We start from the raw sequence: 14,288 nt of genomic DNA on the forward strand, positions 1-14,288 counted from the left end.
GGGCAGCCCTTTCCCCGTGGCTGGGAGTGGGAGGGAGGAGGGGGCGGGGCTGGGGTGGGGAAATGGGTGGGGCCAGGGCCCGTGGAGGGTCCTCTTTTTTTATTTATTAGATATGGTAACCCTAGCCTAGTTAATACATCACATATATTACATAAAATAGTCCACCATATCATAAATCCCTATTTTCAGGGATTTTAGTAAGAACTGCAATTGTTCACTAATTGAAGTACTGGGCCATAAGTAAAAAATGTGCATTACATACTTACGCACTAAAAAGACAGCTTTCTGCTCACGAGCTATTACCATCAGATCATTTGCTGGTGACAAGGATAACACACAGTCTTGAAGCCAGTAACTTGTCTGTGTCTTGCAAGTGGATTCTTCTTCTGCTTCTTCTTCTTCCTGTGTGCAAAGCTTTAGTTAGTGTAGGTAATGATTTTCAAAGGTGTTGGTTGGTTTTTAAAACCACACACATGCCTTGCTTGCCCTCTCTCAGAACTAGTCTAGTGCTCAATGCCCCGCCACCAGTTCAACTATGGTATAAAATTGCAGAGCAGTGCAAGTCAGGTTTATCTACTTTACAGTAATTCTTTTAGCACATTAACAAAATAGCATATAAAGGAGAATTAGTTGGCTATTTGGATTCTCAAATCCTTGTCTCTCACCAAAGGCAATTAAGGAACTTAACAGACATGGGATGAGAGTTAAAGCACTATCATGGACAAGAAACCAGTTGAGAGAGAGAGAGAACAGAGGACAAAGTGGTCAGTTTCATGAAAGGAGTTTTCCCAAGATTGTTCCCCAAGGTAACACCACTGTTTGAAAAATATATTTTCTTACAAAGAACTAAATTCAGGTTATTGCCACTCAACAATCCTGCTCTCCCTGTTCCTTTACAGACTATGGGGCTTCAGAAACCAAACTCAAATGTGAGCAACACCCAAAAGTGTTCCCCACATGTACCCAGAAATGTTACAGTTGAAGAACGATTCCCAAATCACAACCCTGCAAAAAGTAGAAAACGTAGTTACGCAGTACTGCTTCACACAGGAATGGCAGTAGGAACTGGGAATTAGGCCTAGTCAAAAAAAAATTTCCATCCAACCTGTTTTTAACAGAAAACTAGATTTTCAACTAAACAAAGTTTTCCATAAAAAGTGTGTGTGCTTTCTGAGGAAAATTTTGATTTTTTTTTTAAATTGAAAAAACAAATGCCCACAAAACAAATGTCTTTGGTTTCTGGACAACATTTTTAAGTTTTCAAATTTCTGCTGCAATTCAAAATTTTCTGTGGAAAATTTAGATAAAAATTGTTCTGTTTTTGTCAAAGTTATTGGAGGGGGGGGGGGTTTAGCTGTGCCCACACGCCCAATACAATTTTAAAATGTTGACACCATGAAAGATAAAGAAAATAAAAATGGTATGGAGAAAGGGGAGCACACAGCAGCCCAGGCATGGGAAGAGAGAATGGGGGCATACAAAGGGCCTATTGCATCAGGGGAGAATGATGGCATTCATAGAGTCCCTAGCATGAGAGAGGGTGCGGGAGGGGTTGCAAGGAGCCCCTGAAATAGGTGGTGATGGGAGGATGGAACACAAGGAGTTGGGTGGGGGCAAACAAAGGAATACAGGGAGCCTTGGGTATGTGCATTGAGCTTGACCTACAGAAAAAATTAAGCATACAATCCTCCAGTTAAAATGCTATCTTATAACTGACTACTGTGAATTTCTTCTTCATCTTGCCTTACAGAAGCAGGATATGTCAAATAAACGCTCTGTTCCCCCAGTCTCTACTTCAAAGTGAGTCTTTGACTTAGGACTCCCGTGTAGACAAATATGCTGTTTTACCAACCTTAAGCTTAAAATCAGTTACTGTTTCTACATAATATTTTTGGAACTGCTGAAAAGGAAGTGGTTTAGAAGAACAAAGGGATGGAATGCAAATAGCGATATACAGATATGCAAAAAGCCACATACAAACTGCTCATCTGCCAAAAAAATCAGTGTTAAAAATAGTGCACGCACCGTAACTGTACTCATTCATATACTTTTGAGCAGCTGAAACGTATGTTTTTGAATGCATCAAGTTTTACATTTGTTTGAAAAGGTTCCCTCTCACCCCAAGTTAGCCAGCCCAGTCAAATTAAAATCAGTCTAGAATGAGAGCTCACGTTTTCCCCCAATTTTTGTAATATCAGTCTTTAGATGTTAAGACTTGTTCGATTTCTTTTAATCACACACACTCACTGTATTTACATCTACTTAGGATGTTCAGATCTCCCAGAATACATTTGTGTTTTTATTACTTTCTAACGTAACCAGTAGAAAACAGCATTGTTTCAAAATTTTCAGAAAAAAAAAAGCAGATATCCTCAAATACAGACCCGAGTGACCAGAAGATTGGTAGTTTTGTTAAATGACAACAAGGGTATGTCTACACTTACCAGAGGGTCCGGCGGCAGGCAATCGATGTTCTGGGATTGATTTATCGCGTCTGGTTAAGACGCGATAAATCGATCCCGGAAGTGCTCGCCGTCAATGCCGATACTCCAGCTCGGTGAGAGGAGTACGCGGCATCGACGGGGGAGCCTCCCTGCCGCGTCTGGACCCGCGGTAAGTTTGGACTAAGGTACTTCGAATTCAGCTACGTTATTAACGTAGCTGAATTTGCGTACCTTAGTCCGAAGTGGGGGCTTAGTGGGGACCAGGCCCAAGAATGGAGAAAATTTACAAAATCTCTGTATTGTGTAAATGGTGAATAGACATATTAGAAGAAAAGTAATTTAATTCTACAGCCGTGAGTGCCATGCAACTTTTCACACTAAAGCCCTATGATCTCAACTCCAGTAGGAGTTTTTTGTCTCTCTTTATTCTTTGTCAGTCCAGCAGATGGTAGACTGCCGTAATTTACACATCCTATTGATGGCTAGCCTCTGCACCTAGCCAGTTGTAAAATGTCAATCATCTGAAGCTTCCATGTATCAATGTCATTTCATATGTCCCCATAAAACTGTAATAGTGCTAGTAAATTCCTCTACCATTTAGGAAGTGACAGTGGACAGGCTGACAAATATGAATGACTTCACTTATTCTGTATATTTAGACAAAATATGTACATAACCATTAATTACCTGTTTGATCTGTATCGCATAGGCACACCATGCAAGCCCTCTAAAACTTATCTATACCGAGGAGGAATGTGGAACAAAAGGAATTTAAGATGAGGAAAGAGGTTTCTCCCTTTGCTGCCCATCATCAACCTGATTAGCCTTGTCTTTGATGAGACAAGAGAGCCAAATTCATTGCTCCAGTAAGAAAGCAATTTCCAGAACTACAGAATAAAGCTCTGATCCTGCAACTTACACTGCAGACACATGCAGCGGTCCAGCTACAAAGAGTCATCAATTTCAATAAAGAGCCATCTGTAGTTAGTTGCAGAATTAGGGTCAAAACTACCATCTATCCAGGTGTTCTACTTTCTCTCTCTCTCACCCCCACACACACACGCTTATCAAAATGACTAAACAGTAGCAAGTTGCAGTCATTTTTCAAGCCCTTGCAAGGCCACAAAGCTTTTTAATAAACCCAAGAAATAACTTTGACTAATTCTTCCTCTTAGAACAAAGAATGACAAGGAAAGTTTATCATGTGTAAAATAAACCCTTTGTACAGAAAGCCAAAGACCATTCGTGTGGTTGAGGCTATTTTTAACCCCATAAAACTTTTCAATTCAAGCCCTGGATACAGAAGAAGAGAATTATAGTTTTAGGGTTAGGGGCTGTTTCCTGTTTTCCCTCCCTCCCTCTTTAGAAACACACACACACCCTTTGGAAAGTATTTTATTTTTATCTTTTCCTCTTTTGCCCCTAGATAGTGCCGCTCCGTGGCCTCAGCTGCATGACACAGGGGTTGGTCAAGTGACTGCTTGTGGTGTTTGGGCTGCAGGGTGAAAAAATACACCTCTACCTTAATATAACGCTGTCCTCGGGAGCCAAAAAAAATCTTACCGTGTTATAGGTGAAATCATGTTATATTGAACTTGCTTTGATCCACCGGAGTGTGCAGCCCCGCCCCCCCCCCGGAGCGCTGCTTTACCACGTTATATCCGAATTCGTGTTATATCGGGTCGCGTTATACCGAGGTAGAGGTGTAGCAGTGTAGACATTCGTGCTTGGGCTGGAGCCCAGGCTCTGAAACTCAGCGAGTTGGGAGGGTCAACTGACCCAGGCTCTGAGACTCGGTGCTGTGGTTTTAATTCGCAGTCTAGATATACCCAAATATGAGATACTACCTGGAAGTTGGGGCCCAATAGCTACAATCATGATCAGCAGCAGCTGAAGAGACAATCTGATACCTGATTACATGCTCACTCTCCCTGCATTATGAGGAAAATCAAGACACTGGCAAATCTGGTGAGCCAGAAGGAAGTTAATGGGGGCGGAGGAATGAAGCCCACAAAAGGAGGGTTAATGTTGGAGTCAGCAGCCCCCCATTTATCCCTAAGAGCGAGGTAGGATTTGAGTGGAAGCTACTAGCAGAGCACTGAGGCCATGAGGGCAAGCTGGTGAGTGGAGAGAAGAACAATCTTTCAAGGAGTACACCAGGGAGGAAGAGACTGGGAATGCACCCTATCAAGTCATCTCTGACCAGCTCAGCTCCCTTCCTCTCCCACTGCGCGCTCTGTTCATTTCCCCTTCCTAGGTTTCACTGTAATTTCATTGCCTACTCAGCAACATCCATCCCCTCCCAGCTCCAGAATTGTTCTAGGAGCCACCCTACCATGAAGTCTTTGTCTGATCTGCTTCCCGCTAGCTAACCCTCAGTAATAACTCAACTAGCTGACGTAGCTGCAGCCCCCACGTGCCCCCCATGCAGGAGTGAACCACAGGTGACAAATTATCTTCCATTAACCAATAATCAAACAAACCAAACAGAAGACGCTCTCCCGTCCACTTACCTTACTCCACTCATTCCGGTGGAGTACCGGAGTCGACTGGAGAGCACTCAGCGGTTGATTTAGCTCAGTGGTTCTCAAACTTTTGTACTGGTGACCCCTTTCACATAGCAAGACTCTGAGTGCAACTCCCCTTATAAATTAAAAACACTTTTTTATATATTTAACACCATTATAAATGCTGGAGGCAAAGTGGGGTTTGGGGTGGAGACTGACAGCTCGCGACCCCCCCCCCCATGTAATAACCTCGTGACCCCCTGAGGGGTCCCGACCCCCAGTTCGAGAACCCCTGATTTAGCTGGTCTTTACTGGACCCACTAAATCGACCCCACTGCATCAATCGCAGGAGCGTCAATCCCCGGTAAGTGTAGACATGGCCCTAGTATCTCACCCTCTAGAATGGATTGTTCGTCTGTTCTCTCAAGGGAAGTAGAGAAAGGTTGACATGGAACTTTCAGTCTACATACAGGTCTAGGGAAAAGAGACGTCTGCAATTTTCCTCCAGAGCAGTGCAACAGAAGTACTTGTGGGCATGCGAGGGCGCATGCCACTATCACGGTGAGTAATGTACAATTAACTTTAAAACCTCAGTTAAAAAAGAAAATTATGGACACACAAATTGCAGCATTTACAATGTCATTAGTCAAGTGCCGTCTTGGCCAAGTGAAAGCTACTCAAAAAATTAAACCAACAGAAAAGATTCTTTAAGAGAAAACAAGTCTTAGTGATAAAAGTGAATACATATGGACTTACAGGTTCTTGTGTTTCTGCTTCATCCCAGGCTCCCCAGCCATCATCTTCCCAGTTTGGTGATTTATCTACTTTAAACAAAAAGATTAAAAATCATGAAACTACTGCATAGACAAGGAAATAATTAATTATGAAGGTTGTTTTCCCACTATGCATCACAGTTTATATCAGACCTATAACTGCTTGGTACAGCTAAGAATAAAGGCAATCAACACATGCATCCTGAAATGTAAGATGCAGCATGCTGTATTTTTCAGTATTTATCTTTATTTTTAACATTTCATAAGTATTATTTCTAAATACAAGACAAAGATGTGGTTAAGCACAGGATTGGGAGCAGAGAACATCAGAATCTAAATCCCAGTTCAGACTCACTCCACCTATAATTCTGAACAAGTAACTCAACCTGGTAGAGTGCCTAGCACAATGGGGAAACCAATCCCTCAATGGAGCCTCTTGGTGCTATGGCAATACAAATAATAGACAAAGCAACTTCATTTTTTCTCAGCTTCCACATGTTCCTTATGAGGAACAACACCAACATATTGTGAAGATTTATTTGCTAATGTCTGTAAAGCAACCTGAAATCTGACAAAAATTCTAAGTGGTGATATCTTTTATTGGATCCACTTCTGTTGGTAGAAAGGACAAGTTTTCAAGCTACACAGAGCTCTTCCTCAGGTCTGGAGAAGGTAACCAGAATGTCCCAGCTAAATATAAGGTAGGATAGATTGTTAAACATAAAGGGTTCATGCATGCTGTAAGAAACTACTCAGAACAGGGGTGGCCAACCTGAGCCTGAGAAGGAGCCAGAATTTACCAATGTACATTGCCGAAGAGCCACAGTAATATGTCAGCAGCCCTGCACCAACTCCCCCTTCTAACCCAACGGGCCTCCCCCGTCTCCCCCCCATGCCTCCCGTGATCAGCTGTTTTGTATGCGCAGGAGACTCTGGGGGATAGGCGGGAGGAGGAAGGGGCATTGGGAGAAGGGGTGGAATGGGGGCAGGGCCTGGGGCAGAGCAGGGGGTTGAGCAGTGAGCACTCCCCGGCACATTGGAAAGTTGGTGTCTGTAGCTCCAGCCCTGGAGTCAGCACCTATGCAAGGAGCCGCATATTAACCTCTGAAAAGCCACATGTGACTCTGGAGCCACAGGTTGGCCACCCCTGACTTAGAATGAAGGGGGTAATTAAGGGTAGCAGTCAGTAGGGTGAATTAAAAATTTTTGTTATGAGCCATAAAACCAGTGTCTCTGCTAAGTCCATGATTTTTAATGTCCAGAAGAGTTATGAATTTAAGTTCCCCGGCTTCTCTTTTGAAGGTGTTGTGCAGGCTTCCTTAGAGGATGAGGACTGAGATCAGATATGGAGAGATCGCTTTGTGAAAAGTGTGTTTTTCTTTTATCATTTTTCTGTCCGAGTTCATTCCAGAGCATAGCGATTGTCAGTTTTCATTCACATAGATGTTGTTGGAGCATTTGGTGAACTGGACAAGGCACATCACATGTTGGGATAGGTATGTGTAGGACTCATGGATCTTGAAAGGTGTGTTGTGGGGAGCACTGATCTTTGTACACTAGAGATATGTCTAGGTTTTGCATCCGTTATTCTGGCAGAATCTGTTATTCTGATGCTGCTTTGGTGTCCTGGTCTGTGGGGGAGTTTGCTTTCGATTATGAGCTTGGCAAGGCTGGGGAGCTTTTTTGAAGGCCAGAAGAGGGGGTTCAGAAAAGATTTATTTCAGGATATGGTCCCCATCAAATATGGGTTGTAATTGTTTGATGATACCCCATAGGGGCTCCAGGGTGACAACTAGGCATGTGTGGTCAGTGGGAGGGTTTCTTCCCCGCCTCATATCCTGGGACCAACACTGCAAACAACAATGGATAGCTCAGTGGTTTGAGCATTGGCCTGCTAAACCCAGGGTTGAGAGTTCAATCCTTGAGGGGGCCACTTAGGGATCTGGGGCAAAATCAGTACTTGGTTCTGCTACTGAAGGCAGGGGGCTGGACTCGATGACCTTTCAAGGTCCCTTGGAGATAGGACATCTCCATATCGCATTTTGCCATTTAAAATGGAAACTTCACAACATGAAGAAGGAACCCATTCTGCAAAACGACATCCACTGCCTAAGCAGATGCAAGAAACAAACACCATCCCCAGAGAATGCACCATCTATAACCCTCTGGCCACTCATAGAACTCCAAATATGCAGAACAGTTCTGCAGAAGGACCTCAGAAAACCTGAGAAACAAGATAATAGGTGGACAACCTGCATCAGTGACTGGATCCCCAGAGATCATAAGCGACCACTGGGCAGATCAAAAATGCACTGGGCAAATCCCATGAGAAAACTCTTTGGCCAGAAATTTCATAGATTCAAGGACTGGAAGGGACCTCGAGAGGTCATCGAGTCCAGTCCCCTGCCCTCATGGCAGGACCAAATACTGTCTAGACCATCCCTGATAGACATTTATCTAACCTACTCTTAAATATCTCCAGAGATGGAGATTCCACAACCTCCCTAGGCAATTTATTCCAGTGTTTAACCACCCTGATAGTTAGGAACTTTTTCCTAATGTCCAACCTAAACCTTCCTTGCTGCAGTTTAAGCCCATTGCTTCTTGTTCTATCCTTAGAGGCTAAGGTGAACAAGTTTTCTCCCTCCTCCTTATGACACCCTTTTAGATACCTGAAAACTGCTATCATGTCCCCTCTCAGTCTTCTCTTTTCCAAACTAAACAAACCCAATTCTTTCAGCCTTCCTTCATAGGTCATGTTCTCAAGACCTTTATTCATTCTTGTTGCTCTTCTCTTGACCCTCTCCAATTTCTCCACATCTTTCTTGAAATGCGCTGCCCAGAACTGGACACAATACTCCAATTGAGGCCTAACCAGTGCAGAGTAGAGCGGAAGAATGACTTCTCGTGTCTTGCTCACAACACACCTGTTATTACATCCCAGGATCATGTTTGCTTTTTTTGCAACAGCATCACACTGTTGACTCATATTTAGCTTGTGGTCCACTATAACCCTTAGATCCCTTTCTGCTGTACTCCTTCCTAGACAGTCTTTTCCCATTTTGTATGTGTGAAACTGATTGTTCCTTCCTAAGTGGAGCACTTTGCATTTGTCTTTGTTAAACTTCATCCTGTTTACCTCAGACCATTTCTCCAGTTTGTCCAGATCGTTTTGAATTATGATCCTGTCCTCCAAAACAGTTGCAATCCCTCCCAGTTTGATATCATCCGCAAACTTAATAAGCATACTTTCTATGCCACTATCTAAGTCATTAATGAAGATATTGAACAGAGCCGGTCCCAAAACAGACCCCTGCGGAACCCCGCTTGTTATGCCTTTCCAACAGGATTGGGAACCATTAACAATAACTCTCTGAGTACGGTTATCCAACCAGTTATGCACCCACCTTATAGTAGCCCCATCTAAATTGTATTTGCCTAGTTTGTCGATCAGAATATCATGCGAGACCGTATCAAATGCCTTTACTAAAGTCTAAGTATACCACATCCACAGCTTCTCCCTTATCCACAAGACTCGTTATCCTATCAAAAAAAGCTATCAGATTGGTTTGACACAATTTGTTCTTTACAAATCCATGCTGGCTATTCCCTATCACCTTACCACCATCCAAGTGTTTGCAGATGATTTCCTTAATTACTTGCTCCATTATCTTCCCTGGCACAGAAGTTAAACTAACTGGTCTGTAGTTTCCTGAGTTGTTTTTATTTCCCTTTTTATAGATGGGCACTATATTTGCACTTTTCCAGTCTTCTGAAATCTCTCCCGTCTCCCATGATTTTCCAAAGCTAATAACTAGAGGCTCAGATACCTCCTCTATTAGCTCCTTGAGTATTCTAGGATGCACATCATCAGGCCCTGGGGACTTGCAGGCATCTAACTTTTCTAAGTGATTTTTAACTTGTTCTTTTTTTATTTTATCTGCTAAACCTACCCCCTTCCCATTAGCATTCACTATGTTAGGCATTCCTTCAGACTTCTCGGTGAAGATCGAAACAAAGAAGTCATTAAGCATCTCTGCCATTTCCAAGTTTCCTGTTACTGTTTCTCCCTCTTCACTGAGCAGTGGGCCTACCCTGTCTTTGGTCTTCCTCTTGCTTCTAATGTATTGATAAAAAGTCTTCTTGTTTCCCTTTATTCTCGTAGCTAGTTTGAGCTCATTTTGTGCCTTTGCCTTTCTAATCTTGCCCCTGCATTCCTGTGTTGTTTGCCTATATTCATCCTTTGTAATCTGTCCTAGTTTCCATTTTTTATATGACTCCTTTTTATTTTTTAGATCATGCAAGATCTCGTGGTTAAGCCAAGGCGGTCTTTTGCCACATTTTCTCTCTTTCCTAACCAGCGGAATAGCTTGCTTTTGGGCCCTTAATAGTGTCCCTTTGAAAAACTGCCAACTCTCCTCAGTTGTTTTTCCCCTCAGTCTCGATTCCCATGGGACATTACCTATCAGCTCTCTGAGCTTACCAAAATCCGCCTCCCTGAAATCCATTGTCTCTATTTTGCTATTCTCCCTTCTACCCTTCCTTAGAATTGCAAACTATGATTTCATGATCACTTTCACCCAAGCTGCCTTCTACTTTCAAATTCTCAATGAGTTCCTCCCTATTTGTTAAAATCAAGTCTAGAACAGCTTCCCCCCCAGTAGCTTTTTCAACCTTCTGAAATAAAAAGTTGTCTGCAATACAGTCCAAGAATGGGAAGAACATGCTCGCAACAAAACGGAATGGTGTTTTATCGACTCATGTTCATGGAGGGATGGATGAGGACAAGTCGGACAAAGGTGATTATGGTATTTTCTGTCATGTCATCTAGCCTTTTCTCAGTGTTTCCTAATATTCTGTTTTTTGTTTTTGACTGCCCCTGCACATTGAGTAGATGCAGTGATTGTTTGGCAGACTTTCTGCTTCTGATGTACTTAAAATATTTTTTGCTGTTAGTTTTTTAGTCTTTGACTAGGTGCTCTTCAAATTCTTTTTTTGGCCTGCCTAGTTATATTTTTACACTTGACTTGCCAGAGTTTATTTTCCTCAGTAGGATTTAACTTACAATTTTTAAAGGACACTTTTTGCCTCTAACCGCTTCTTTTACTCTATTGTTTAGCCATGGTGGCACTTTTTTGACACTGTATGTTTTTTAATTTGGGGTATACATTTAATTTGAGCCTTTATTATGCGGTTATTAAATATTTTCCATGCCAGTTGCAGGAATTTAACTTTTGTGACTGTACCTTTTAATTTCCCTTTTGTGACTGTACCTTTTAATTTCCCTTTAACTACCTCTCTCATTTTTCATAGCTCCCCTTTCTGAAGTTAAATGCTACTGAGTTGTGCTTCTTTTGTGTCCCATCTCTTCCCCTCCCCCCCCCCGGATGTTAAATTTAATTACATTATGGTTGCTGTTACCCAGTGCTTTAGCTATATTCACCTCTTGGACCAGAACTTGATTTAGTCCTATATGGAACACAGGAATTGCCTCTCCCACTGTGGGTCTCAGGACTAGCTGCTCCAAGAAGCAGCCATTTAAGTGTCAATAAACTTTATTTCTTCATCCCATTCTGAGGTGACATGTACACAGTCAATATGGGGATAGTTGAAATCCCTTATTAATTAATTATTATTATAAAGTTTTCTATTTTTCTCTCTAATCCAGGGGCAGGCAAACTTTTTGACCTGAGGGCTGCATCGGGTTTCAAAATTGTATGGAGAGCCGGTAAGGGGAGGCTGTACCTCCCCAAACAGCCAGGCATGGCCCGGCCCTGCCCCCATCCGACCCCTCCTGCTTCTCACCCCCCAGGACTCCTGCCCCATCCAACCACCCCTTCTCCCTGTCCCCTGACCGCCCCCGGAACCCCTGCCCCTGCCTGCCCCCTGCCACCCCATCCAATCCCCCCTCTCCTTCCTGACTGCCCCCGGGGAACCCCTGCCCCCATTCAACCCCCTTGGTCCCCACCCTCTTACCATCCCGCCCCCATCCACACCTCCGACCACCACCCCGAACTCCCCTGCCCTCTATCCAACCCCCCCTCCCTCCCCAATTCCCTACCCCTTTACCGCGCTGCCTGGAGCGCCAGTGGCTGGCGGCACTACAAGCACGCCGTCCGGCTGGAGCCAGCCACGCCACCACGCAGCACAGAGCACCAGCTCAGGCCCCGGTAAGCAGTAATCAGAAGTAATTACCAAAAGCTGCCCACTGGCCTAGGTGAGACCATCTAAATACAATTCTTAGTACACAGACATCCACAACATGAGGATCATCATCAAATTAGTACCCACTGCTATAATCTCAGCAAACCAACCGAACTACTCACTCTCCCTAAGAGTTCTTCAGGTCAGGAAAGAAGAATATTGCAAGAGAGCAGTAGTAAACTACATTGATGCTATCTGTGCTGCTTCTGTTCTGGTGATGAAAAGATTTTCTTTCTCCAGGATCTTTTATCATTACCCTTCATTAACACAAAGGCCATGTGTATACTGGCCCTAACACAAAGTTTAAAAACTATACCAAACCAGAGTTTAAATTTGGCTGTAGTCAAGCAGGGCTCTGAAACAGTTTGAATGGGCAATGTTCTGCATCCAGTTGCTGTAGCTCTGTTTTCACACTGGCCTGCCAACCAAACCATGTTAGAACCTACTATGGCAACAGCAAAACGAAAAGCATGCTTGCTTATGCATGGTTTTTCAACTCTGGTATTAGGCTAAAAATATTTTTAAAAGACAAAACTTGTCAACAGTGTTGCTGAAGAGACATTTTACCAGGTTAGACCAGGACAAACCTAAACTACAAAGCACACCCACAGATGAACCACCTTTATTAGAATTTAAAAAGGTCTCTACCATCTATAAAAGAAAATGACTCAGCCAGCTTTAGTGCATCACCACAATTCTGATTATAGAGTTATTTTAGGCACTCTTTCATAAGTGACAGTTTTCCAAAGGTCAGTTTCTGATCTTGGTTTGTAATCAAGTTTGAGAATTTTCCAGTATATGGCTAAATTAAATTAATAAGAAAGAAGGAGTAAAATGTTTTCCATCTGACACTGTGACCACCATTTTGCCACAGGAAGAAAAGAGATTAGGAAGGAAAAACACTAACAACACACAAGATTTTAATTTCTAATTTTTGAAGCGATCTAAACAAAATGCAATTTATATTTGCATTTCATCAACTTAAAAGTTTGCAAAATTCCATTTAAGCAACAAAAAGTTAAAAAAAAAAAGCCACTATACAGTCCTGGTGCTCTCTGGAGCGGGGATCCACTCCTCTAACACACTGCAGAAAGTCACCTTGTTGGAGCCAATGCGTTCCCTGCAGAATAGCCCCCAGAATCTTCATGTGGGAACTGGGCCGCTTTTGCGTCAGTCTGCAGAAGTGATCTACTGGGTGACCTATTATGATGCCTCAGGTTAATTTGTCAAGGCAGGGCCATGAGGTCCCTCATCTATGACTAGGGATTAAGGAATATCCTACTACAGTTGCAAAGACTGCCTGCTCTCAAACGTTAATGATTTGCTCAGGGCTTGAAAAAAAGGAGAGCTTACTCACCTTGCGCAGTAACTGGAGTTCTTCAAGATGTGTCCTTATGGGTGCTCTACTTCAGATGTGCATGTGCCCCTGTGCCCTACACATCCTCATGTCCCACACCAATACGTAGAGCCACACGAGCATACCAGCCTCAGTTCCTTCTCTAATGCAAAGTCTCACAAAGGCATCTCCGAAGCAGAGGAGGCAGCGGGTGGGAGCATCCATAGGGACACATATCTTGAACAACTCCAGTTACTGCACAAGGTGAATAATCTCTCCTTCATGTGGTGTCCCTAAGGGTGCTCCATTTTAGGTGACTCCCAAGCAGTATCCCACAGCAAATAGGGAACTTTGGAACAGAGTCTAATACTAAACACAGAACTGCACTATGGAGGGCACAGGCTAAACAGACATGCTACCAAAAATCTCCAATCAAAGGCAGAGAGGGAGCACACACACCTGAAGTGGAACATCTATGGAGACATGACTCAAAGACGACCCCACGCACCTGCTACTGCTATCATCATGTAACAATTTCACAAGCAAGTGTGAAATGGGGAAAACAATGCCTACAAATATGGCAGAATCTAAGCTTTAAATTTCTATTCATTTTTATTACAAAACAAAACACTGTATTGGTTCACATTCATGAAGTCTTCCCACACATGCATGTAGACCATTCTAGTGCTTTTGCTATTGCTACTCTCAGCTTTCCCAGCTGCAGCATAATGAAAGCTAACCAGTCTTGTCAGTTTTCACTGCTGCGGTACAGAACCCTGGCCCATCTACAATGTCAATTTTAGGGAAGTATCAGAAGGGTAGCTGTGTTAGTCTGGATCTGTAAAAAGCAAGAGTGTCCTGTGGCACCTTTAAGACTAACAGATGTATTGGAGCATAAGCTTTCGTGGGTGAATACCCACCCATGCGTCTGACGAAGTGGGTATTCACCCACGAAAGCTTATGCTCCAATACATCTGTTAGTCCTGTGGCACCTTTAAGACTAACAGATGTATTGGAGCATAAG

At 43.1% G+C, this 14,288-nt stretch overlaps 1 protein-coding gene across 2 annotated transcripts in view; it reads right to left on the bottom strand.

Annotated features, from left to right (window-relative positions):
- RAB3GAP2 (RAB3 GTPase activating non-catalytic protein subunit 2) overlaps positions 1 to 14,288 on the bottom strand; it is an 84,709-nt gene that overhangs the window by 57,470 nt on the left and 12,951 nt on the right. Inside the window, exons 2-3 of one of the 2 annotated variants that reach the window (XM_034764615.1) lie at positions 5,708 to 5,772; positions 267 to 402 (exon numbers count right to left, since the gene is read on the bottom strand). In XM_034764615.1, coding sequence (XP_034620506.1) covers positions 267 to 402; positions 5,708 to 5,772 — 201 coding nt within the window. Of the gene's footprint in view, positions 1 to 266; positions 403 to 5,707; positions 5,776 to 14,288 lie in introns of both variants that reach the window. The other variant, XM_034764614.1, reaches the window with a different exon arrangement.

Source organism: Trachemys scripta, chromosome 3 (assembly GCF_013100865.1).
Source record: "Trachemys scripta elegans isolate TJP31775 chromosome 3, CAS_Tse_1.0, whole genome shotgun sequence".
NCBI lineage: Eukaryota > Metazoa > Chordata > Testudines > Emydidae > Trachemys > Trachemys scripta.